A 27365-nucleotide genomic window follows, 5' to 3' on the forward strand; every position below is an offset into this window, starting at 1 on the left:
GAACTGCCGTGCTTTTCCAGCACCACTCTAATCTAGACTTTGGTTTCCAGCATCTGCAGTCATTGTTTTTACCCGGAACTGAGTACCAGTCAACAGCACAGATTCAGCTGTAGTCAGTGAAAAGGAAGAAAGGCTTGCATTTCTATAGCGCCTGCAGGCACTGGAAAGTGCTTCATAGCCAATGAAGTACATGTGAAGTGTAGTCACTGTTGGAAATGTGACAGGCAATGTGTACTCAACAAACAACAATATACAGTGGCCAACTTGATCTTTTCTAGAGACGTTAGTTAAGAGATAAATATTAAATAAGACACAAGGAAAAATTCCTGTGTTCTACTTCATTGATAGTGCCGTGGGCTCTTTCACATCCCCCAAGAGTTAAACATCTCATTCAACAGACATACCTCTGATAGTGCAGCACTGTACACCAGCAGTATGGCACTGAATGGTGAATATCAGTCAGGATGGTGTGTTTCTATACTCTGGGGTCAGATTTGAACCTGTAACCTTTGAGACAGATGGATGACAGACACCCAGAGCCAATGTCTTTACTTCATAGCTATGGATGTGATTTTTAAAAATCTGTTGTAACTCATGTGCTTTCTATCTTAGGGACCGAAGGGCGCCCAGGGAGATCCAGGCATGAAGGTAAGAATGCTAGAATGTTCTTTCCAACTCAAACGTGGAATGGGAGGAGGGGGGCGGGTGTGATTGAATGAGACTGACTACCACTGTGTTGAAGAGTTTGAATTTATGTAGCGCTGTTCATAACCTCAGGGCTTTCTGCAGTGTTTTATAGCCAGTGACATGGCTTTGAAGTTTTAAAATGGAGGTGGCGTGGCAACTACACAGCAAGATCCCACAGAGAACAGCATAATAATTAGACCACTTTCCTCAATGATGTCGGCTGAGGGATAAATGTCGACCAGGACAGTGTGGGAGCTCCTCTGCTGTTCTTGAAGATGGTCTACCCACGTGTGAAGGCAGGGCCTCAGGCTCACGTGCTGTCTGGAAGGCCGTACCTCCGGCAGTGCGGCACTCCCTCAGAGCTGCAGTGGAGTGCCAGCTGGGCTTTGAGCTGACGTCCCTGGAGTGGGGTCTGAACCCGCAACCTCCCGATTCGTACGGGAGAGTGCTAACTGCCGAGTCACGGCTAACAGAAGTTCTATTGGACGGCATTGTAATCTCAAGGGAAGGAAATGTGATTTCAGCCCCAAAGCAGAGGACATCTTCCTGCAGTACCACTACCCTGTCATTAGGGGGAACTTTCTCACAATTTGGAGTGAACATCAGTCAGGTGTCAGAACATGAACTTGACACCCATCTTATAAAGATACGACTTGTGCAGCACAGCTATTGCTTACTGTCATTTCCTTAAATTTAATTAGAAACCAACACTAAAGTGTAATATAAAGTGCAAACGTTTAACCCTGTGTGTGGTAAAAGCTCAGCACATTTATTGTACATTCACGCCCCTGAGGAGATAAATTATAATTGGGACATTGCAATGAGCTTGTACACAGAGATGTTGATGTCAGTGTAATGTGGATATTCCATCAATCTGAGCTAAGTGACACAGCGACATTAGCTTTGCTGCTTTATAAGAAATTTTGGCAGAGAAGAGCTGGGAAGATGAATCTATTCCCTTATGGTGTTCTGTATCTGTTGTTTGACTGCATCTTCTCATGTCCTTCTTCCTGAAGATTTCCCTGCACATTTCATTGAACTGTGATAAAATTATACATTATGTAATTTTATGCAAGAAGCCTATCGAGAATCTTACCGCACAAAATGAGGCCATTTGGCCCATCAGGCAATTGCTAACTCTTTGGTAGAACTGTCCATTTAGTTTCACACATGTGGCCTCTCTGTATAACCCAGCAATTCTTCTCCCTTTGAAATGTGTAAATTGTGTGGTCCTTGAATCTTGGTGAGAAGAGAGGTATTGGTGAAGCTTTTTCAGTTTATCAGGACAAATGCAAGAATACCACACCATCCTAGTATACACATTTGAAGTGTGGCATTCTTGTGTTTGTCCAGATGAGTGCAAGATGAAAAACTTAAGCAAACATATTTTCCACTCCAATAAGATTTAAATGTATATATAAGTCTCTTTTGAATGTTATTGAATCTGCTTTCATTTCCTGCCATTGTAAACCATGTTAAAAATCACACAACACCAGGTTATAGTCCAACAGGTTTAATTGGAAGCACCAACTTTGAAAGTGAGTATTTCCACATAAACCTGTTGGACTCTAACCTGATGTTGTGTGATTTTTAACTTTGTCCACCCCAGCCCTACACCGGCATCTCCAAATCATGTTAACTTGTCATATATAAAACAAAATCTTGATGTTTCCTCCTCTCTTTTTTTTTCAGATCACCTTAAACCTGTTTCCTCTAATTATTGACCATTAAAAACATCTCCTAATTTTGAAGAGCCACTATTAAATCTCTGCTCTCAAGTCTCAGTTTGTGGCTGTATTTTCACTGACCTGAAAGTCAAGCTCCTTTTGCACTCTGCGCTCCCTGGGTTGTGTGGATGTTTTGTTCCTGGATCTCCAAAAAATACACCTTTCAACTGGACCAAATGGAATGGCCTCTTTCAGGCCCGTCCCATTGGGTGTCTCGGAGTGGTGGACTCCGGTTAACATTCCCAATTTGGAATCTATTCAGTGTCCCACTCCATGAAGTGGAGAGCTGAGTTGGTGTGTTAGTGATCGCCTGCAACTTGTAGAGAGAGAAAAAAAACTTGTGTCAGGCTCCATACTTGGACCTCCCAGCTCCACCATAAGGCAAAACTTTCAAGGAGAATTTGCAGCTGTGTTTATGCCCTGTGTAAACCTTTCCCTGGGTGTTGTCCACAGTGGTACTCGAGGGTAAGGGGGGGGTGGGGATTGAACACCAGATGATGTGAATTAGAAGTAAGAGTGGGTAATTTGACCCCTCTAGCCCCTCCACCATTCAGTATCAGTGAGACATCTGTTTGTGGCTTCAGCTTCACTTTCCCCCGTAACCTTCTATCACCTTGACAGGCAAAAGTTGGCCTTGAATATATGCTCATTAAATACCTCTCCTTGATGCTGCCTCTCCATTATAGAACAGTACAGCACCAGAACAGGCCCTTCGGCCCACGATGTTGTGCCCAGTTAAACCAGGTCCCTTCTGTATGCACATGGTCCCTACCCCTCCATTCCTTTCCTATTTGTGTGCTGAACTAAAAGTCTCTTAAACACCCCAATCATTCCTACCACTCTTTGTAAAACAATAAAATTGCCCCCCCACATTGCCTTTGAACGTTCCCTCTCTCACCTGAAATACATGCCTTCGATGTAGCATTAGCCTTCCTGTGAAGAATTGCTTATTCTACCCAATGATTGGGCAGGGACAAAGGTTGCTGAGTTCTGAACATGTTTCTGGTTGCTTTCCTTTCCAGGGTGAGCCGGGCAGAGATGGAGTCGGATTGCCAGGTCCTCCTGGTCCTCCTGGAATCACCTACAGCGGTGGCAGTGTAAGCTCCTCAGTATCTGCTCTCTTTCTCTCTCTCTCTCTCTCTCTATCTGACCCAAGGCCCGGATCACAACTACTAACCTGAAACTGAAGGCCAAATGGCAGGACGGTCGATAACTAGTCTCTGTTGTGCTGTGAGAAGCAAGCTACCACAAAGAGCAACATGATGCTGAGTTTTTCTTTTGATGTTGGTCGAGGAATTGATATTGCCTGGGACATCCAGCCTTTCTTAAATATACCGCCATGGGAACGTTTATACCCACTTGTGGTAATAGACGGGCCCCTGATTGGAAAGATAGCAGCTCTGAGAGTGGGGCCATCCTTCAGCACTGCTCTAGAGTGCCAGGCTTGCTTTGAGTGTTCACGTTCTGGCACAGGACTTGAACCCACAACCTGCTGACTGAGAGATGTGCTGCTGATCTCAGCTAACTCCATAATTGTGAACTTTAAGCTGAAATAGGCATGGAAACAAGGACAATCAGTGTGATTCCAAACTCATAAATCTTCATCAAGTTGTTTGGTGTTCAGTGGCCCTGCATTTAACTCCCTTCTCTTGGCTAAATCGCCACTTTCTGCTATTGCTAACAGCAGTAATATAAAATCAGCATGGGTTTGTGAAAAGGGAACGATCCACAGGAGTTGTTTGTGTATATAACTTGAAGAATAGATAAGGGAGAATCAGCGGATATGATGTATTTGGATTTCAAAGAAGGCTTTTGATAAGATCATACATAAGAGGCCGTGGTCAAAATTAAAGCACATGGGATTGAGGATAATATAGTGGCATGGATTGAGAATTGGTTGACAGATCAAAACAGAGAGTGGGAATAAATAGGTGTTCTCCTGGTTGGCAGACAGTGACGAGTGGTTTATGACTATATACCTGGACAGACTAGATACAGAGGAGATGTTTTCCCTCTTTGGGGAGTCTAGAACCAGGGACCCAGTCTTAGGAAATGGGGTAGGCCATTTAGGATTGAGCTGAGCAAACATTTCTTTGCTCAGGGTTGGTTATCTTGTGGAATTCACTACCACAGAAGGATGTGGAAGTCAGGTTTCTGAATATATCTGAAAAAGAGTGAGGGAATGTTTCAGATATTAAAGGCACCAAAGGGGTATGTCAATGGCGATAGGTAGAGGGTGACATGGTCATATTTAACAGTGGGATAGACTCAAAGGGCTAAATGGCCTAGTTTCTAAGTTTCTGCTCCTGCCACTGTTGAATGTCCGTCGGTATCCAATATTAGGATATAAAGTTGGGTGTGTTGTTGGGGGGGTGGGGCTTGGGGGATGTTGGGGGGAGGGGAGAGTGGGGCTTGGGGAGTGGGACTTGGGGGGATGTTGGGAAGAAAGGGGAGGGGAGGGTGGGGCTTGGGGGTATGTGTTGGGGTTGATTGTGATGAGGCAGGTGTAAACCCTTCTCCACACAGAACGGAGCTTTGTCCCCATCGAGGAGGATGGGATGGTGGTGCCAGCAATGCAACCTGCCAAGCTGTGCCAGCAATGTTCAGATCTGCATCTCCCACCCCTCCCTCCCTCCAATATGGGGCGAGCACCCAGCCCGTGTAACTTCAGGTTTATCACCAATACCAATCCAGCTGGTCACTGGGAGATAGTGTTGTCTGCACTAAATGCACAACGGCTGCGATCTGAGGAGAGATTACACAAATGTGGCCTCTTATCGGTAGAATTTAGAAGGTTAAGGGGCGACCTGACCGAATATGTGAACCGGAAGAGACAGGATTGACAAAGGTAAACTATTGCCACTAGTTGAGGATTCTAAAACGAGGGGATAGAGTCTGAGAATTAAGGCCAGACCTTTCAGGACAGATGTTAGGAAGCACTTTCACACACAAAGGGTGGTGAGACGTGTGGAACTCTCTTCCAGAGGTAGCAGTGGAAGCCGGATCAATTGCTAATTTTAAATTTGAGATAGACAAATGCTTGTTAAACAGGGACATGGGCCAAAGACTCATAGAGTCATAGAGATGTACAGCATGGAAACAGACCCTTCGGTCCAACCTGTCCATGCCGACCAGATATCCCAACCCAATCTAGTCCCACTTGCCTGTACCCAGCCCCTATCCCTCCAAACCCTTCCTATTCATATACCCATCCAAATGTCTCTTAAATGTTGCAATTGTACCAGCCTCCACCACTTCCTCTGGCAGCTCATTCCATACACGTACCACCCTCTGCGTGAAAAAGTTGCCCCTTAGGTCTCTTTTATATCTTTCCCCTCTCACCCTAAACCTATGCCCTCTAGTTCTGGACTCCCCGACCCCAGGGAAAAGACTTTGTCTATTTATCCTATCCATGCCCCTCAGAATTTTGTAAACCTCTATAAGATCACCCCTCAGCCTCCGACGCTCCAGGGAAAACAGCCCCAGTTTCAGCCTCTCCCTGTAGCTCAGATCCTCCAACCCTGGCAACATCCTTGTAAATCTTTTCTGAACCCTTTCAAGTTTCACAACGTCTTTCCGATAGGAAGGAGACCAGAATTGCATGCAATATTCCAACAGTGGCCTAACCCATGTCCTGTATAGCCACAACATGACCTCCCAACTCCTGTACTCAATACTCTGACCAAGAAAGGAAAGCATACCAAACACCTTCTTCACTATCCTATCTACCTGCGACTCCACTTTCAAGGAGCTATGAACCTGCACTCCAAGGTCTCTTTGTTCAGCAACACTCCCTAGGACCTTACCATTAAGTGTATAAGTCCTGCTAAGATTTGCTTTCCCAAAATGCAGCACCTCACATTTATCTGAATTAAATGCCATCTGCCACTTCTCAGCCTATTGGTCCATCTGGTCAAGATCCTGTTGTAATCTGAGGTAACCCTCTTCGCTGTCCACTACACGTCCAATTTTGGTGTCATCTGCAAACTTACTAACTGTACCTCTTATGCTCGCATCCAAATCATTTATGTAAATGACAAAAAGTAGAGGACCCAGCACTGATCCTTGTGGCACTCCACTGGTCACAGGCCTCCAGTCTGAAAAAACAACTCTCCACCACCACCCTCTGTCTTCTACCTTTCAGCCTGTTCTGTATCCAAATGGCTAGTTCTCCCTGTATTCCATGAGATCTAACCTTGCTAATCAGTCTCCCATGGGGAACCTTATCGAACGCTTTACTGAAGTCCACATAGATCACATCTACTGCTCTGCCCTCATCAGTCTTCTTTGTTACTTCTTCAAAAAACTCAATCAAGTTTGTGAGACATGATTTCCCACGCACAAAGCCATGTTGACCCTAATCAGTCCTTGCCTTTCCAAATACATGTACATCCTGTCCCTCAGGATTCCCTCCAACAACTTGCCCACCACCGAGGTCAGGCTCACTGGTCTATAGTCCCCTGGCTTGTCTTTACCACTCTTCTTAAACAGTGGCACCACGTTTGCCAACCTCCAGTCTTCCGGCACCTCACCTGTGACTATCGATGATACAAATATCTCAGCAAGAGGCCCAGCAATCACTTCTCTAGCTTCCCACAGAGTTCTCGGGTACACCTGATCAGGTCCTGGGGATTTATCCACCTTTAACCGTTTCAACACATCCAGCACTTCCTCCTCTGTAATCTGGACATTTTGCGAGATGTCACCATCTATTTCCCTACAGTCTATATCTTCCATATCCTTTTCCACAGTAAATACTGATGCAAAATATTCATTTAGTATCTCCCCCATTTTCTGCAGCTCCACACAAAGGCCGCCTTGCTGATCTTTAAGGGGCCCTATTCTCTCCCTAGTTACCCTTTTGTCCTTAATATATTTGTAAAACCCCTTTGGATTCTCCTTAATTCTATTTGCCAAAGCTATCTCATGTCCCCGTTTTGCCCTCCTGATTTCCCTCTTAAGTATACTCCTACTTCCTTTATACTCTAAGGATTCACTCGATCTATCCTGTCTGTACCTTACATATGCTTCCTTCTTTTTCTTAACCAAACCCTCAATTTCTTTAGTCATCCAGCATTCCCTATAACTACCCGCCTTTCCTTTCACCCTGACAGGAATATACTTTCTCTGGATTCTTGTTATCTCATTTCTGAAGGCTTCCCATTTTCCAGCCGTCCCTTTACCTGCGAACATCTGCCTCCAATCAGCTTTTGAAAGTTCTTACCTAATACTGTCAAAATTGGCCTTTCTTCAATTTAGAACTTCAACTTTTAGATCTGATCTATCTTTTTCCATCACTATTTTAAAACGAATAGAATTATGGTCACTGGCCCCAAAGTGCTCCCCCACTGACACCTCAGGCACCTGACCTGCCTTATTTCCCAAGAGTAGGTCAAGTTTTACACCTTCTCTAGTAGGTACATCCACATACTGAATCAGATAATTGTCTTGTACACACTTAAGAAATTCCTCTCCATCTAAACCTTTAACACTATGGCAGTCCCAGTTGATGTTTGGAAAGTTAAAATCCCCTACCATAACCACCCTATAATTCTTACAGATAGCTGAGATCTCCTTACAAGTGTGTTTCTCGATTTCCCTCTGACTATTAGGGGGTCTATAGTACAATCCCAATACGGTTATCATCCCTTTCTTAGGCAGGTGTATATGGACTTAGGCAGCAGATCAGCCATGATCTTGCTGAATGGAAAGCCAAGCTGAAGGGGCTGAAAGGTAGGACAGGCTTGAGGGGCCAAATGGCCTACTCTGGCTCTTGTGAGAGAGAAGTAAAGGGGAAGGTGTGTGTGCCTGATGCTTGACAGTAGAGAAGCTACAAGCTCAGGCTTTTCTCTGAGGTCTGTATTGAAGTGTCTTGTCCAGGTATAATGGGGAACCTTTAGTTGGACTGAAGTTAGAATTGAAGTCAATGTTGAATGTAACATAATTATTAAATCTGTTTTTCCTTCAGGCAGTCGATGGTGTTACATTTGTGCCTGGTGCACAGGTAGGCAGCCTTTTCTTTACATAATAAGGGACACATGACTGACAGACAGCGAGAGCTCAGCACAGTGCACTAAACTCTCCTCACACTCATCATCACTGCACAATTCTATTGGAAAAAGGAACCCCGAGTACACAAACTCCCTTTTGTGTGGTTTATGCTGTTTATTTAATTTCTTCTCAGCAAAAGTTATTAAACTGGAGAGGGTTCAGAAAATATTTACCTGGATAGTGCCGGGAATGGACGGTTTGAGTTTTTAAAATAGACTGGGGCTTCTCTCACTGCAGCATCGGAGGCTGAGGGGTGACCTTACAGAGGTTTATAAAACCATGAGGGGCATGGATAGGATAAATAGGCAAGGTCTTTTTCCCTGGGGTGGGGAAGTCCAGAACTAGAGGTTTAAGGTGAGAGGGGAAGGAATTAAAAGGGACCCGGGGCGGTGGGGGGCAATGTTTTCACACAAAGAGTGTGTGGACTGAACTGCTCGAGGAACTGGTGGATGCGGGTACAGTTACAACTTTTGGATAAGTACATAAGTAGGAAAGGTTTGGAGGGATATGGGCCAACTGCAGGCAATTGGGACTAGTGTACTTTGGGGACATGGTGGATGTGGACTGGTTGGAACAAAGAGTCTTGTTTCTGTGCTGTACGACTCAATCATTCGATATGAACATCACTGGCAAGGCCGCATTTATTACCCCATCCATAATTACCCTGGAGAAGCTGGTAGTGAGCTACCTTCTTGAAGCCCTGGGGCCATTGTGAAGCAAATCCATCCACAGTGGTGTTAAGGACGGTGGTGGGTGTCAAGGAGGGGAACCTACAGGCCGAGTGGTGTTCCCATTCATCCACTCCCCTTGTCCCTTTCAGCTGGTAGATGTCAAGGTACTATGGAAGGAGCCTTGACAAAGTTGCAAGCTTTTATATTTGCTTCCCAAGGTAACGAATTTCTTCCTCCCTTTCAGGGCCCTAGGGGCATACCTGGCCAAGCTGGATTGCCGGTAAGAGAAGTCAAGTTGCGTTGTTGCAATAGAGTATGTTTATGTTGAGTTAAAGGTACATGGGACTGCAGGCACAAGCCTCAGATGTGGCCAACCTAATCCATCGTCATTGGACGCCAAGGTGGGTTGGCACACACGTGGCTCACCCAGCCACGCCATTGAGATGCCCACACTGGGCTCCCAGGGGTCAGTCCCAATTGGACCGACCCTCGCTGGATCAAAGTGCCGACTAGCAGGCACACGATTGGCAGCTTCCTCTGGCGGTATGTCCACAGCAGTGCCATCAACCAATCCAGGAGAGATGCAGACTGATTGGCCGATCATGCTGATGCCAGCTCTTTCAGTTATCCAATGAGAGTGGGACTCGCCCCACTCTTTCCCCTGACCCCTGTGAATGTTTCCTCATCGGGTGTTAATCCCAATTGAAGGTTACTCTTGAACCCACTTCCAAGCTCCCGCTCAGGAATTCTGCATCATGTCACCTCACGACAAAGCAGAGATTCTCACACTTTATTCCCCCCCCCCGCCACCTCCTCTAGTTATTTTCCTGGTTGCCTTTAACCTGTGGTCCTTCTAGTTCCTGAATCCTTTTGCCAGTGAGAACAGTCTCTCCCTATTCATGCTCTGCCAAAACCTCGAAGGATTTTGAAACGCCTCCGTCAAATCTCCTTCTAAACAAACGCATTTTCTTCTCATTGGCCAGTCTTTGGGATAAAATTAACAATGGCCAGAGTTTACTAGTCTGATTTGATAGACTGTGTAGAATGCCAGTGAAAGCAGACTAAAGGGACATCAGGGAAATGTCGGTGTTTGAGCTGCACTGTTGCTTAATTCTCAGCACACGCTATCAGCCAAACACACATTGAACCAATTCAGTTGGTTCATATTCATCGTCATTTATTGCCAAATCGTTTGGTGCAGCAATCCCTGCTACAGCCTGTGGAAGCAGAGAGCTGACCTTCCTCTGCAGTGCCCGTCACTGCATCCCCACCCAGCAGGGGGTGAGAGTGAGCCTGGGGGGGGGATTTAGTTCATGTGCGCTCACAGCCGGAACGCGGGGAACAGCAAATTAGAGGGCTCCCACAGACAGCAGTGCAGCCGTGACCAAGGGGCTTTGTTTTTTGTGATGTTGGTTGAGTGCACAGACCAAGATGCCAGGTCTAACTCCCTTCCACGCCTTCACAGTTTGTGATTGTCACATCCACCCAGGAGGACAGGCCTTTAAGGGTTTAACTGAGGGGCATGAGTTGACACATTTGCCTCCTCCAGCCAGTTCTGCCATTTGACGAGCTCATTGATCAGATAGTGGCCATATTCCCCATCTTTCTTCCGTTACTCTTGACCTCTCTGGGATCAAAGAGTAGGCCAAACTCCGGTCGCATCCCGTGCGGGCGGATGGCTCTTCTGACCGTGTGGCACTCCCTCGACGCGGCGCTGCCGTGTGGCATTCCCTCGGCACAGCACTGCAATGTTGGCCTTGATGTTGTGGCTCAAGTCTCCGGGATGGGATTTGAACCCATGACCTCCTTGGCTCAGTGCAGCCAAGGCTGACAGTTGCAAATGCAAGCCAGAGTCCCACTGAGCTGTGGAAGATAATAGTGGGACAATCACTGCAGTTTGTGAATCCCCTAGGATAGAAATGACACTGGTTGTTTTATCTCTAACATTCAGTTGGGTCATTTAAGGACAGCGTAGTGGCCTTTTGAATTATTTTCATCAGTCGTTTATCTTCAAACGGGTTTTGTGTGTATGTGTGTAACCAAACGTTACCATTTTCACGGTCTGTAACTCATGTACCACTCAGTTTGAACACAGTGATCACATTCTCCCCTTTCCTTTAGGGTCCCAGTGGACCGAAAGGTGAGCAAGGACCTCCAGGTGTCACAGGACCCTCAGGGCCGAAGGTAGGCACTGCAACGGAAATGGTCAAAACGTGCATTCGTGTAGCGCCCCTTTGAGAGTCCCAGCAGCATGACCCAGCTACCTTTGGCACCTGGCCACCTAAAGAGAGAGAGAGAGGAGTGGAGATGACTGGAGAAGCTTGGTCACAGAGGTGGACATGAAGGGGAAAAGTGAAACCGAGAGGTTTAGGGAGAGCATTCCAGGCCTGTGTGAAAGGACCACTAGCATTCCAGTGCAACGTATTCCAGGCATTTATCCCATTTCCTCTGGGTGTTATTTTTGAATCTGCTTTCACCCTTGCTCCAGCCAGTGCATTCCGGATCAAAACAACTGGCTCCGTTAAAAGAAAAGCTCTCCTCCTCTGCCCTCCCCCCCCCCCTGCCTTCTTCAGCCATCATCTTAAATCTGTCGGCTGTTTACTGAGCCTGCTGCCTAATGCCAACAGTTTCTCCCATTTACTCTGTGAAATGTATCACTGTGCAGTTCCCTGCTCCATGGTGAAGTTTGTTGGCTGGGTGTGAGTCTGGCCCACCTTAGAGAGAGAGAGAGAGCAGAAGTTTACTGCTTCTTATTACTGAGCAGTGAGCACATTTGGAGAGATTTTCATCTTTCTGGGTGCTGCTGGCGAGGGCAGTATTTATTGCCTGTACCTAGTTGCCCTGCAGTATGTGATGGGGAGCTGCCAGTCCATGTGGGGGTACACGCTCCAAAGCCCTTTTCAGTGGGAGGTGCAGGATTATTAACCCAACAATAGGTGAAGGAACAGTGATATAGTTTCAAGTTAGACCGGGGAGCAACCTGGAGCCAGCAAAGTGTGTTCCTAAGTGCGACTTGCTTCTGTCATTCAGCGTGGTAAACACCGTAGGGTTTTGGAGGTAGTCCAGTGAAAGGTTTGAGTTTCTCTGATTGATTGGTTTCCACTTGACTCCAACTTAAGAGAGGATCTGGAGAATTAACTCCTCTGGACCCATTGTCCGGTGCAGTTCAGTACCTATTGAGAGGAGCTGTGAAAATGGACTGAAGATAGATGTTCTTCTACAGAGTTGGCTGAGAGTGTAAAGGGTGTGTCTCCTTCCAGATGGACAGAGTGGACTGTTGTATTGCTGGCTGTTCCCAAAATGGGCTGAAAAATCCAGAGGAAATGCTGGAAATGCTCAGCGGGTCAGGGCAGCATCTGTGGACAGAGAAACAGAGATGGTATTTCATGGGAATGACCTTTCAACAGGTGTCCAAAGTGCACCAGAGAGAGAGAGGGAGAGAGAGATATGTGATGGTTTACAAGCAAGTGCCGAGCCATTGGAGGGGCCATGTGGGAGAAAGGCGCTGAAGGAAATGTCTATGACACACTGCATAGCAGGAGTGATAAAATGAAGAAGCATACACCCGCGATTCCAATCCATCTCCCATCTCCCCCCCCCCCCCCTGCTGTGATAGACTGGGCCTTTGACCCATGCCCATCCATTCCCATAATTCTGCTCTTCTCCCTTCCCCAGAACTGTGACAGGATTGTCATCTCCTACCAGCCTCCACATTCCAAAATCTCACCCTCCACCATTTCTGTTATCTGTGAATTGTACAAGGTACTGTCCTGTAACATAATACATCCGCCTTCTTCCTTTCCAGGGTGATAGGGGAGAGCCTGGCTTCATCATTAGCCCCGATGGAACCACATTGAATAGTCTGCTGGCCAGTGGCATTGGATCAAAGGTGAGACTTTGGATATTATGAGGACCAGCTGCAGCCTCGTCTGACTGTGCTAACGTGAGAAACTGCAGCAGAAAAGGCTTCCTTGGTAAAGGTCTGCTTTACAAATATGAAGATGTTACAATTCAGAAACAGGCCATTCAGCCTATCTAGTCCATGCTAGTAATCATGCAGACCTCTCACTTGCCTCCTTCATTGACCCAAACAATGTGTGTCCTTAAATCCACTGTTTCCCCAGTTTCTAATATTCCTTCCCTTTAAGTGCATCTATAACCTTCATTTCAGCCACTCCCTGCTGGAGCATGTTCCACATTCACTGCACTCTCTGGGGAGAGAGATTCTGTTGAATTCTCTTTTGGACTTATTCATGACTGTCTTGTACTTGTGACCGGTAGATTTGCAAAGTGGAGACATCTTCTCTGCATTTACCCATCTGATCTCCTTCGTGATGAAAAGAGCCCTCTATTTGATCACATCACCTTTCAGTCCTCTCTGTCCTAAGAGAGGCCCAACCTGTATAATCTTTCCCCATAGTGACAGTTCTGGTTCCATGCTTGTAAATCTCATTTGAAAACTACTTCTACTTTTGGGAATATGGGGAGGAATGGGAAGTACATTTGCTCTAATCCAGCATCAAACTAAGATATTAAAAAATGTAAAACTAGTGACAGCTTTGAACCAGACAGACGGATGTGCATGTAAAAGGCCTGTGTCTTCAGGATATCCTTTGGTTACCAACTGTGACTGGACAGAGTCCCTGGAGGCTCGATCATGTGACCTAATTAAGCAATACAAACTCTTTAAAGCATTTTTGATTATTTTTTTGCCATCCCTGAAGGGAAGATATTGTGTAGGTGAACAGTAGTGATAGGGGACTCTATAGTCAGGGGCACAGATCTGTGCTCAGGAATGAGACTCCTGGATGTGGTGTGTTAGGGTCAAGGATGAGTCTGAATCATTCTGAAAGGGGGAAGGTGAGCAACCAGATGCTCTGGTCGATATTGGTACGAGTGACATCGGCAGGAAGAGAGTGCTGAGGTTCTGCAAAGGGTGTTCAGGGAGTTAGATAGGACCTCTAGGCTTGTAAACTCGGGATCACTTCTGAAACCACGTGCTAGTGAGGCCAGAAATAAGAAGGTAATCCAGTTGAATGCGTGGCTAAAGAGCTGGTGTAGGAGGGGGGGGCATCAGATACCTGGATCATTGGGATCTCTTCCAGGGCAGGAAGGACCTGTACAGGAAGGACAGGTTGCCCCTAAACTGGAGGGACATCCCTCAGTATCCTCGCAGGGAGGTTTGCTAGTGCAAACTTGGGACGGTACAAACTAGTGCGGTGGGGGTGGGTGGGAACCAGAGCAATCGGCCACCATGGGGAGTGATTGAGGAGAAGCTAGAGGTTAAATCAAGTTAGTCTATTCAGAAGAACAGGCAGGACCAGGTTCATGAACACGGACTGGCAGTTTGAAGTGCATTTATTTTAATGTAAGGAGTATAACGGGTAAGGCACGTGAGTTTAGAGTGTGGATTAGAACATGGGACTGCAATGGAGTAATCATTATAGAAACCTGGTGTAGAGAAAGGCGGGACTGGTAAGTCAACATTCCAGGGTTTAGATGTTTCAGACACGATAGAGAGGGACGTAAAAGGAGTGGGGAGGGTTACATTACTGATTAAGGGGTATGTCACAGCTGCACTATGAGAGGACATCTTGGAGGGCTCATCCAGCGAGGCCTTATGGGTAAGACTCAGAAATAAGAAAGGTGCAGTCACAATGCTGGGGTTATATTATAGGGCTCCCAGTAGCCAGCGGGAGATAGAGAAACAGATATGTAAGCAGATCTTGGAAAGGTGGAAAGACAACAGGGTTGTTATCATAGGTGTTTTAATTTCACTGATATTGAGTGGGACTCTCTTCATACCAGGGGCATAGATGGGACAGAATTTGTTAGGTGCATCCAGGAATGTTTCTTGAAACAATATGTAGATAGTCCACCTAGGGAAGGGACTGTAGCTGTTGTATTGGAGAATAAGCCTTACCAGGTGACTGAAATTTCAGTAGGGGAACAGTTTGGGAACAGCGATCATAATTCTGTAAGTTTTTAAATAATTTTAGAAAAGGATAATGTTGGTCCTCAGGTGAAAGTGCTAATGTGGGGGAAGGTTAATTACCATAATAATCATAGAATCCCTACAGTGTGGAGACAGGCCATTTGGCCCAACAAGTCCACACTGACCCTCCAAAGAGTACCCTACCCAGACCCAATCCCCTACCCTCTTACTTTCCATTTCCCCTGAGTAATGCACTTCACCTACACATCTCTGAGCACAATGGGCAATTTAGTGTTCGGCAGGAACTAGATGAATTAGATTGGGGGCAGCAGTTTGAGAGTAAATCCACATATAACATATGGATGTTGATCAGAGTTCAGGTCCAGCATGTTCTCGTGGGGATATAAGATAATGATGGCAAGATTCTGGAACCCTGGATAATAAGAGATATTGAAACCTTAGTCAAAAGGAAAAAGGAAACATATGTAAAGTTCATGAAACTGAAATTGAGGAATATAGTATAAGGAAGCAGAAAAGAACTTAAACAAGGAATTAGGAGGCAAAATAGAGGTCATGAAATGTCCTTGGCAAGTAGGTTTGAGATGAATCCCAAGGCATTTTATACATATATTAGGAGTAAGCCAATAGCTAGGGAAAGTGTTGGTCCACTCAAGGACAAAGGTGGGGATTTATGTGTGGAGCCTCAGAAAGTGGGTGAGGTCCATAATGAGCCCTTCACCTCGGTATTCACCAAGGAGAAGGACAGTGATGATGGTAAGGTTAGAGACGATTTTGTTGATTTTCTGGGGCATGTCGACATTAAGAAGGAGGAGGTGTTGGGTGTCTTGAGAAACATTAATGTAGATAGGTCTCCAGGGCCTGATGGGATCTATCCAAGGGTATTGAGGGAGGCAAGGGAGGAGACTTTTGGAGCCTTGACAGAGATCTTTGAATTCTCTTTAGCCAGAGGTGAGGTGCCAGAAGACTGGAGAATAGCCAATGTTGTTTAAGAAGAGCAACAGGGATAATCTAGGAAATTATAGGCTGGTGAGCCATATATCAGTGGGAGGGAAATAATTCTTGGGGACAGGATTTACTTGCATTTGGAGAAGAATAGACTGGATGCAAGTTTGCTTGCTGAGCTGGAAGGTTTGTTTTCAGACGTTTCATCACCATACTAGGTAGCATCTTCGGTGAGCCTCCGGTGAAGCGGAAGGATAGACCTATTAGAGGTAAGCTTTATGCAGGGCAGGGCTGGTCTCAAAAATTTGATTGAGCTTTTCAAAGTAGTGATGGAGTTGATTGATGAGGACACAGCATGTTTTTTGGATGTTGTCTATACGGACTTTACTAAGGCATTTGGACAAAGTCCCTCATGGTCGACTGCTCCAAGTGGTTAAGTCACACGGGATCCATGGTGAGTTGGATACAAAATTGGCTTGGTCATGGCAGTCAGGGGGTAGGTGTGGAGGGGTGCTTTTCAGGCTGGAGATCTGTAACCGGTGGTGTTCCGCATAGTTGGATGGAAATGTAGATGGGCTGTTTGTAGGTTCGCAGGTGACACGAAATTTGGTGAGATTGTGGATAATGGAAGGATAGGCAAAGGACACGGCAGGATATAGACCAGGTGGCAAGTTGGGATGGGTTTAATCTGGACAAGTGTGAGGTGAGCTATTTTGGAAGGTTACATACAAGAGTAAAATAAATGCTAGAGTATTTTTGATGTACAGAGGGACCTTGGGGTGCAAGTCATAGCTTTCTGAAAGTGGTAACACAAGTAGGTAAGGCGCAAATGAAGGTGTACAGCACGTGTAACTTCATTGGTCAGGGCAGTGAGTGTAAACGTTGGCACATCATGTTGCAGCTGTATAAATCTTTAGTTAGACCACGTTTGGAGTATTTTGTGCAGTTCTGGTCGCCGCACTATAGGAAGGATGCGGAGGCTGTGGAGTGGGTGCAGAAGAGGTTTACCAGGATGTTGGAGTGTATTAGCCGGAAGGAGAGGTTGGATAAACTTGGATCGTTTTCACTAAAAGCGTTTGAGATGAAGGGGTGACCTGATAGAAGTAAATAAAATTATGAGGGGAATGGATAGGGTGGATAGTCAGAGTCTTTTTCACAGAGTGGTATTTCAAATACTAGGAGGCATAGGTTTAAGGTGAGAAGAGAAATATTTAGGATATGTGTTAGGAAGTTCTTTTGTTACGCAGAAGGTGGTAGGTGTCTGGAACCCACTGCCAGGGGAGGTAGTAGAATCAGATAAAGTAGTATTGTTTATGAGACATTTAAACCAATACCTGTACAGGCAGGGAATAGACATATGCCGGCAGATGGGATTAGTTTAAAATGGCATCATGGTTGGCACAGACATGATGGGCCAAAGGGCCTGTTCCTGTGCTGTACTGTTCTATGTTCTATCAATCTTTAATTCCTGGAGATTCTAGGGCCATCCTAGAGGGTTGGTTAACCTCAGCCATTCCCCAGGCAGTGCAGCCATCAGCAAGTCCCGCACAAAGCAATCCCACACTAAAACGGAGAAGAATCTCTCTCGTTATCCCTTTTCCCAGAGCGAGTAATGGATTAATCCAGTGGAGTCCCAGTTCAAGGAATGAAATCCATGTTGTCAAACCCCTCCAGAGACAGGAGTTGGTAACTTGGTTCGCCACAAAGAAGGGGATGAGGTGGAGAAGGACTGAGACTGACGACTGAGTGGTATCAAGGGGCTTGATGTGACCAAACTGTCTCTGTTTGATTATCCGCCATGAACGGGGAGCTGACTGACATGGCCAACATTTGTTGCCAATCCCAATATTTGTTGTTGACCTTAATGACCCTTGAGAAGCTGACGGAGATGTATTAATACAAGATGTACCTGTGTGATATCACATATTAATGAGAGAGCTAAACATTATGGATCCAAGATTCAGGCTGAGAGGGGAGTAACTGTAAGCTCAAGAAGGACAACAATGAGGTTATTTTAGCACCCAGCTATAAAATAAGTGATTGAAGAAACAGCCTCCGCATTGTAACACTGTTATTGAAAACTCTTACAATATTACACAAGGTAAGCTGAGAATTCACAAACTCGTGTCAGTCATTTTGCGTTGTAAATCAGAAAATGCTAATGTCACCCTGTTTATTCACCTCTACTCTGTCTCTGAGCTCAGTCGGATAACACTGGAGTACCCAATAAACAATGTTAATGATTTAACTTTCACATAGCTAAGACAGAAAGGATAAAAGTTGTTTGATGAGGTGAGAGGAATCCAGGTTCAGGGGGGCTCTTGGCCTCACAGATTTGGGGATGGTTACAGGGCAAATGAGTTCAGCTTCGGGTTGCCATGGTCACTTAACCCAGTCTGTTAAAAAATGAGAAGCGAACTTCCACTTTAGTTAATTAACCCGCTCCTTCTAAAGCCTTGATTGAAGATGGAACAGTGATGAACAGTTCCCTCACTTACAATCTGTCAAGGGATTATTTTCTGATATAGTTCTTTCAGAGGAGAAGCACTCAGATTAAACCAGTTACTTTGAATCTAAAGCTGTGGTGAATTTTGTTCCCTTCAGGGTGATGTTGGCATTCCAGGACCCATTGGCCCACAGGTAAGGCATCTGCTGTCGGAAATCTGTCAGCTCCTGACATTCGTCAAAAACCTCATCTGTCGACACCATCCTGTCTGGCCAGCATTAGTTTCAGAATCCTGTAGCTCGATTGCTTAAAATATCCAACTCTTTCTAATGGCCTGAGAAGTGACTTCACTTTCCCCATCACTCTGAACGAACGTTCATCGACTTTAGGATGATATGTTGTATCAGACTTGACTAAAATGCAGTTAATTAATTCTGAATCCAGAGCCATTCTGAACCTGTGTAACAGGAAACAAATCAAGAGTCCTGCATTGACAGGGTAATGGATATATTGGCGTCTCTGTAAGTATTCAATCTCTTGTTCAAGCCCAGCATGGATTGGACGAAGGATCTCCTCTCTTTGGAATCATACGTAAGAAAGGAAGCAGGAGTAGACCATTCAGCCCCTCAAGTTTGCTGCACCATTTGACTCTGTTGTGATTTTCTGCCTCAATCCCCAAATTGTTGCCTGGTCCCACACCCCTCAATTCTCCCAGGAACCAGACCTCTGTTGGTATCAGCCTTAAATGTATTGAATGGTGAAGCATCCACCACCCTCTGGGGGAGAGCACTCTAAAGATACACAGTTCTCTGAGTGAAGACCGCGGTCCCTCTCTCTGTGGTAAATGAACGATCCTTTATACTGAGACAGTACTGCCCGGTTCCCCAGTCAGGGGAAACCACCCCTCAGTTTAGGAACCTTCTGTGTTTCATTGACATCTTTTTTCTTGAGGCTCCAGACAATATAAACTCCTCATATCATCGAAGGTACATCACAGGGAGCTAGGATCCCTGTAATTGCTTACTCGTGTCACGGGTGGTAGCAACTTGCGAAGCCGGAATCGGTCACACCATACACGGAGCCTTTGAGCGCCCCCTGGGTGGTTTAGAGGGAAGGCCGCACTGGAGATCATTCAGCCCCAGCATTCTCTCTGTTCCTTGGGCGTGCTGCCTGAGCTGACACAATGGAGTATTTGCAGAATTTCTAAATAAACCTGAATGATCAAATGGCCCCTGAGCCAAACCTCATATCGGCCTCGATTGTTCTGTAAATAGATTCTGATCCCCCCACTTTTGCTTTTCTAAGTTTGTTTCCCCCCTCCTGTGCTGGTTCCAGTTTACTGGGGCCTTGGTGTTGCTCCTTGCTTTCCTTCCCTTCTTCTGAGGCTCCCTGCTGAGTTACAGGATCCTGAAAGCTCACCCACTTCTCCGTGTGCACTTAGGACACAAGTTTTGAACACAAAACACCAAGGGTATCTGGCATAGTGGGAATGTCACTCAGTCCAGAGGCTTTGGGGGTCACAGGTTCAAATCCAGTTCCATTTACCCAACAGCATCATACAGCCCGGATACAGACCCTTCGGTCCATGCCAAACATAATCCAAAACTAAACTAGTCCCACCTGCCTGTTCCAGGCCCATATCCCTCCAAACCTTCCTTACTCATGTGTTTATCAAATGTCTTTTAAAGATAATTGTACCAGCATCCACCACTTCCTCAGGAAGTCCATTCCACACACAAACCAGCCTCTGTGTAAAGAAATTGACTCTTAGGTCTTTTTAAAATCTTTCTGTTTAAAACGTGCCCCCTAGATTTGAAGTCACCCATCCTAGGGAAAAGACAACTACTGTTAACTGTCTAAACCTCTCATTATTTTATAAGCTTCTATCAGATCGCCTCTCAACCTCCAACGCTATTGTGAAAATGTCCCAGCCTATCCAATCTTTAGATTTTTTTTTAGATTACTTACAGTGGGGAAACAGGCCCTTCGGCCCAACAAGTCCACACCGACCCGCCGAAGCGCAACCCAACCATACCCCTACATTTACCCCTTACCTAACACTACGGGAAATTTAGCATGGCCAATTCACCTGACCCTGCACATCTTTGGACTGTGGGAGGAAACCGGAGCACCCGGAGGAAACCCACGCAGACACGGGGAGAATGTGCAAACTCCACACAGTCAGTCGCCCAAGTCGGGAATTGAACCCAGGTCTCTGGCGCTGTGAGGCAGCAGTGCTAACCACTGAAACCTTCCATACCTGGGAACATTCTGGTAAATCTCTTCTGAACCCTCTCAAGCTTAATAATATCCTTCCTATAACTGGGTGACCAGAACTGGACACAGTACTCCAGAAGAGGCCTCACCAATGTCCTGTACAACCTCAACATGAAGTCCCAACATCTCCCTCCTATATTCAAAGGACTGAGAAATGAAGGCGAGTGTGTCAAATGCCTTTTTAACCACTCTGACTACATGTAATGCAAACTTCAAGGAAATATGTACCTGCACCCCAGGTCCCTCTGTTCTAAAACACTACCCAAGTTTCGACCATTAATTGTAGAAGCCCTACTCTTGTTTGTTGAACCAAAGTGCAGTACCTCACGTTTATCCAGATTGAACTCCCATCTGACATTTTCAGCCCATTGACCCATTTGATCAAGATCCCTTTGTAATCTCAGAAAGCCTTGTTCACTGTCTACCATGTCACCAATTTTGGCATCATCTACAAACTCACTAAACCATGCCTTTATATATTCTCATCCAAATCATTTACAGAAACAAAAAAAGGACCCAGAACTGACCCCTGTGAAACACTGCTGGTCACAGGCCTACTGTCCAAAAAGCAACCCTCCACCATTTACTCACTGTCTCCTGCTGTTAAGCCAATTATGTATCGATTTGGCAAGCTCACGCTGAATCCCATGTGACCTCACTTTACTCATCAGTCTGCCATGTGGAACCTTGTCAAAGGCTTTACTAAAATCCAAATAACGATATTTACTGCAACGCCATCATCAATCTTTTGAGTAACTTCCTCAAAAAACTCAGTCAAGTTTGTGAGACATGATTTTGCACGCACAAAACCATGCTGACTATCTCTAAGCAATTTTTGCCTTTCGCTTGAAATGAAAACTAGTCTCGGTGATGGTGATCGTGACAGTTATCATTGATTGTCGTTAAAACCCATTTGGTTCACTAATGTCTTTCAGGGGAGGAAATCTGAGGCTACACGTGACTCCAGACCCACTTTTCCGCCCTCTGAAATGGCAAGCCGCTCAGTTCAAGGGCAATTGGGAAAACGCAACACATGCAAGGGATGCCCAATCCCATGAAAGAATAAAGTTAAAAATGATTTTTAAAATTTGATTTATTGTTGTCACATGTACCTAGGGACAATGAAAAGTTTTGTTTCATATGCAGTACAGGCAGGTCATACCACACAAAATGCATTAGGGTAATCGAACAAAGCTAGGTATACAATGTTACAGCTGCAGAGAAGGTGAACAAAGAGTGAGATCAACATTAAACATCTGAACAAAGGTGACGTTCAGATAGATGCTGTCTGACCTGTAAGGAGCTCTATTTATGTGCCTTTGCTCTGTAGCTCTTGATACCTTTAACCAAGAAAGATCTATAGCTCCGTCTTAAAAAAATTGAGGTTACCCAACAGTGTTTACTTGGGGAAAGAGTTTTATATTGCAGTGTGAAGAAGTGCTTCCTGATGTCACCCCCTAAGGTTATGTCCACCTTAGGCCTGGAGTTCCCTCTGAGAAAATAGTTTCTGTTCAATGACTGTATTGAACCCTTTAGTCCCCTCTACTTCCTGTTGAAAGCGTTCAGAGTGAGCAGTCCCTTCACTAGCTGACCAGGCCAGGCCAGGCTAGGGAACGTCAGTGCCCCTGTTAGAATTTGGGAGCTTCATGATACAGGCTCCCTGTTATGTGTCTGCATTAGAATAGTGGGATTAGACCTTTGGTTTGCCATTATGTTAATGGTTGTAAATGAAAAGAATGGGGCCTGTTTTCTGAAGGAAGCCACCTGACTGAACTTGGAGTCCAGTGCATGTTACTGGGCTTCCTCTCAACAGTGGTTCAAAACAGACAGCATTTAGATTGACCCAAGGCTTGCTGGGAGCTGTGTCCTCGAATCACAGTTAATTGTTCGCTATCTCTGTTTCTACTCCTCAGGGCTTGCCGGGATACCCAGGTCAAAAAGGTGAAATTGGATTGCCAGGGAGACCGGTGAGGAGTGATTTTTTGTTTCTTTTTGCATGTAAACTCAGGAATTTAAAGGATTAGAGTTTGGATGATGAACAGGCAGGCAAAGTGTGTCTGGGTGTATTTGAACCAACGCTTGGCAGAGTGAGGGCATTCAGCCCCTCGAGCTTACTATACCACTCACTTTGATTATGTCTGATCTGTACCGGAACTTGATCTGCCGTCCTTGGTTCTATATGATTAAAATTCTTCCGCCGCCTTCGCCTCCGCGCCTACTTCTTCAAACAGGATTCCCGCCCACCCTCTGACGACCCCTTCTCCCGCCTCCAGCACACCCCATCCACCTGGACACCCCGTGCTGACCTCTTACCCGCCCTCGATCTCTTCATAACCAACTGCCGCTGCGACATTAACCGCCTCAACCTCTCCACCCCTCTCACCCACTCCAACCTCTCACCCTCGGAATGTGCAGCCCTCCACTCCCTCCGTTCCAACCCCAACCTCACTATCAAACCGGCAGATAAGGGAGGCGCGGTAGTAGTTTGGCACACCGACCTTTACACCGCTGAGGCTAAACGCCAGCTCATGGACACCTCCTCCTACTGCCCCCTTGACCATGACCCCACCTCCCACCACCAAACCATCATCTCCCAGACCATCCATAACCTCATCACCTCAGGGGATCTCCCATCCACCGCCTCCAACCTCATAGTCCCACAACCCCGCACCGCCCGTTTCTACCTCCTGCCCAAAATCCACAAACCTGACTGCCCCGGCTGACCCATTGTCTCAGCCTGCTCCTGCCCCACCGAACTCATCTCTGCATACCTCGACATGGTCCTGTCCCCCTTGGTCCAAGAACTCCCCACCTATGTTCGGGACACCACCCACGCCCTCCACCTCCTCCATGATTTTCGCTTCCCCGGTCCCCAACACCTTATCTTCACCATGGACATCCAGTCCCTGTACACCTCCATCCCCCATCACGAAGGACTCAAAGCCCTCCGCTTCTTCCTTTCCCGCCGTACCAACCAGTACCCTTCCACTGACACCTCCTTCGACTGACTGAACTGGTCCTCACCCTGAACAACTTCTCATTCCAATCCTCCCACTTCCTCCAAACCAAAGGAGTAGCCAAGGGCACCCACATGGGCCCCAGCTATGCCTGCCTCTTTGTAGGATATGTGGAACAGTCCACCTTCCGCAGCTACACTGGCACCACCCCCCACCTTTTCCTCCACTACATCGATGACTGTATCGGCGCTGCCTCGTGCTCCCACGAGGAGGTTGAACAGTTCATCCACTTTACCAACACCTTCCACCCCGACCTCAAGTTTACCTGGACCGTCTCAGACTCCTCCCTCCCCTTCCTAGACCTCTCCATTTCTATCTCGGGCAACCGAATCAACACAGACATTTACTATAAACCGACCGACTCCCACAACGACCTAGACTACACCTCCTCCCACCCTGCCCCCTGTAAAAACGCCATCCCATATTCCCAATTCCTTCATCTCCGCCGCATCTGCTTCCAGGAGGACCAGTTCCAAAACCGTACAACCCAGATGGCCTCCTTCTTCAAAGACCGTAATTTCCCCCCAGACGTGATCGACGATGCTCTCCACCGCATCTCCTCCACTTCCCGCTCCTCTGCCCTGGAGCCCCGCCCCTCCAATCGCCACCAGGACAGAACCCCACCGGTCCTCACCTACCACCCCACCAACCTCCATACACAGCGTATCATCCGTCATTATTTCCGCCACCTCCAAACGGACCCCACCACCAGGGACATATTTCCCTCCCCTCCCCTATTAGCGTTCCGAAAAGACCACTCCCTCCGTGACTCCCTCGTCAGGTCCACACCCCCCACCAACCCAACCTCCACTCCCAGCACCTTCCCCTGCAACCGCAAGAAATGCAAAACTTGCGCCCACACCTCCCCCCCTTACTTCCCTCCAAGGCCCCAAGGGATCCTTCCATATCCGCCACAAATTCACCTGCACCTCCACACACATCATCTATTGCATCCACTGCACCTGATGTGGCCTCCTCTATATTGGGGAGACAGGCCACCTCCTTGCGGAACGTTTCAGAGAACACCTCTGGAACACCCGCACCAGCCAACCCAACCGCCCCGTGGCTCAACACTTTAACTCCCCCCCCGCCCCCACTCCACCAAGGACATGCAGGTCCTTGGCCTCCTCCATCGCCAGACCGTAGCAACACGACAGCTGGAGGAAGAGCGCCTCATCTTCTGCCTAGGAACCCTCCAATCACAAGGGATGAACTCAGATTTCTCCAATTTCCTCATTTCACCTCCCCCCACCTTGTCTCAGTCCCAACCCTCAAACTCAGCACCACCTTCCTAACCTGCAATCTTCTTCCTGACCTCTCCGTCCCCACCCCCACTCCGGCCTATCACCCTCACCTTAACTTCCTTCCACCTATTGCATTTCCAACGCCCCTCCCCCAAGTCCCTCCTCCCTACCTTTTATCTTAGCCTGCTGGACACACTCTCCTCATTCCTGAAGAAGGGCTCATGACCAAAACGTTAATTCTCCCACTCCTTGGATGCTGCCTGACCTGCTGCGCTTTTCCAGCAACACATTTTCAGCTCTGATCTGCAGTCCTCACTTTCTCCTCGAAGATTAAAACACTTATCAAATCAAATCTATCACCCCAATAATAAACTACTGAGATAACAGCGGAAAATGCTGGAAATACTTAGGAGGTCAGGCAGCATTTGCACAGAAAGAGAAACGGACTGAATGTTGCAGGTTGATGCCTGTTCTGAGAAACCTTTCAAACTCAGCTTTGACCTTTCCCCCCAACTTATCTGGGAGGTTAGGGCTGGGGGAGGGGAGGGGTCCAAATTTCCCACAATCCTTTGTGTGAAGATGTGCTTCCCAACATCGACCCTGAATGACCTGGCATTAATACGCTCCCCTGTTGTTCTGGTCTCCCCTCTTTGGAAGAAATACCTTTTCTCTATCCAGTCCTTTCACCTTAAATGAATCTTCATTACTTGAGGGAATACACACAGAGTCTGTGCAGCCTGCTCTAATAACTTTATCCTTTTAGCCCGAGTATAAGTCTGGTCAATACATCCCCTCCAACGCCAATCTATCCTTGTCCTTTCAGCTCTTCAGTATGTGCCTGAGTTCTTCTGGATGCATAAACTGGCTTGTACACACAAGTTACTTTTAAAGTCCTGGACCCCTTCCACTCTGGCATTTTAGAACACAGGAAGAACAGGAGTAATTCCTACACCTCCTCAAGCCCTCTCCTCCATTCAGCATAAGCATGGGTGCCCCTCGGCTTTAAATCCACTCACCCACCCGCTCCCTGTCACCTCGATTCCCTCAGAGACCAAAAACGTATCTGATCCAGCCTTAATTGGACCCAACGATGGAGCATTCGCAACCTCCTGAGGTGGAGAATTCCAAAGGTCCATGATCCCATCCTTAACCCAATCATAAATAAGCAGCCCTTAACTTGCAATGGTGCCCTCACAATCTAGATTCCCCTGCTGGGAGAACAACTACTCAGTGTCTACCATTGAATCTTACCCAGTTAGAAGGAGCGACAGATCTCCTCCTGAGTCAATTAGTCCAGTTGGGTGAAAATGGAAGTGCCAGTCCTTTGTGTCCCCAAACTCCCTTTGACCCCTCCATCTTTCTCTTGACCCTCCCATCCTCCCGAAGTGCCCCCAACCCCCCTTTGATCCTTCCATCTTCCCTTTGACCCCCCGTCCTCCCTTTGTGCCCCTAACCTCCCTTTGACCCCTCCATCTTGTCTTTGACCCCCCATCCTCCCTTTGACCTCCCCATCCTCTCTCTGTGCTCCCATCATCACTTTGTGCCCCCATCATCCCTTTGAGAAAGTTACCACCTGGAGTAGCGCCAACCTCTGGCCCATTTAAACGTTCAAATAAAAGGGTGTCAATCCAAAATGGAAAGACAGAGTGCTGAAATCACCTGAGCAGATCATCCGGAAATCTTTGAGGAGAGCAAGCAAGTTCTGACAGTGGCTCCACCTCAGAGTCGCTGCGGGTAATGTCTGCAGATGCTGGTCATTGGCTTGTGCACCAGCTACGGAACTGGGGAATGACGTGCACTGCCTCGGCCCGGGAAGATCTCCAGCTAACTGAGCTCGTCGATAGATTGTCCCAGAACAAGATACAAACTGGGGAACACTGGGAGGTCAGAAAGGCTGCCTGGGGGTGGGGGGGGGGGGGGGGCAGAAGCAGTCAACATTTCAGACCGATGACCTTTCACCTGAACTGAGAAAGGTTAAGAGATGTGACTGCTTTTTGGCAAGTAAACAGTTTGGGCGGGGTTATTGGAAAAATAATGGAAGTGAAGGATTGTGATAAGGTGAAGAGTAGGCGAGAGTGATTGACGAAACATTTGACGGCGCAAGGCCAAGGGGAGAAATAATGGGACAAGCCAATTAACAGAAGCTGTGCCCTGAAGAGGTGGGAAGGGTAGGATGATTAATGGCTGCCATCCAAATGCAAGGACAAAAGAAAGGTGAGAGCAAAATTAAAAACCTGCAAAGACCAGGAAACAAACTGGTGGTGAATTGGAGGCCTGGGACAGGGGTTTCTGTCAGATACTGTCAGAGTCCACATTCCACCTGGAAGCCTGGTTGAAGGGTGAGGTG

At 46.8% G+C, this 27365-nt stretch overlaps 1 protein-coding gene across 3 annotated transcripts in view; it reads left to right on the forward strand.

Annotated features, from left to right (window-relative positions):
* col18a1a (collagen type XVIII alpha 1 chain a) overlaps positions 1-27365 on the forward strand; it is a 303852-nt gene that overhangs the window by 249268 nt on the left and 27219 nt on the right. For all 3 annotated transcript variants that reach the window (XM_072578489.1, XM_072578488.1, XM_072578487.1), the window contains 8 exons: positions 613-648; positions 3437-3511; positions 8383-8418; positions 9381-9416; positions 11258-11320; positions 12942-13025; positions 18639-18674; positions 22671-22724. In XM_072578489.1, the coding sequence (XP_072434590.1) occupies positions 613-648; positions 3437-3511; positions 8383-8418; positions 9381-9416; positions 11258-11320; positions 12942-13025; positions 18639-18674; positions 22671-22724 (420 nt within the window). The remainder of the gene's footprint in view (positions 1-612; positions 649-3436; positions 3512-8382; positions 8419-9380; positions 9417-11257; positions 11321-12941; positions 13026-18638; positions 18675-22670; positions 22725-27365) is intronic.

This window comes from Chiloscyllium punctatum, chromosome 10 (assembly GCF_047496795.1).
Source record: "Chiloscyllium punctatum isolate Juve2018m chromosome 10, sChiPun1.3, whole genome shotgun sequence".
NCBI lineage: Eukaryota > Metazoa > Chordata > Chondrichthyes > Orectolobiformes > Hemiscylliidae > Chiloscyllium > Chiloscyllium punctatum.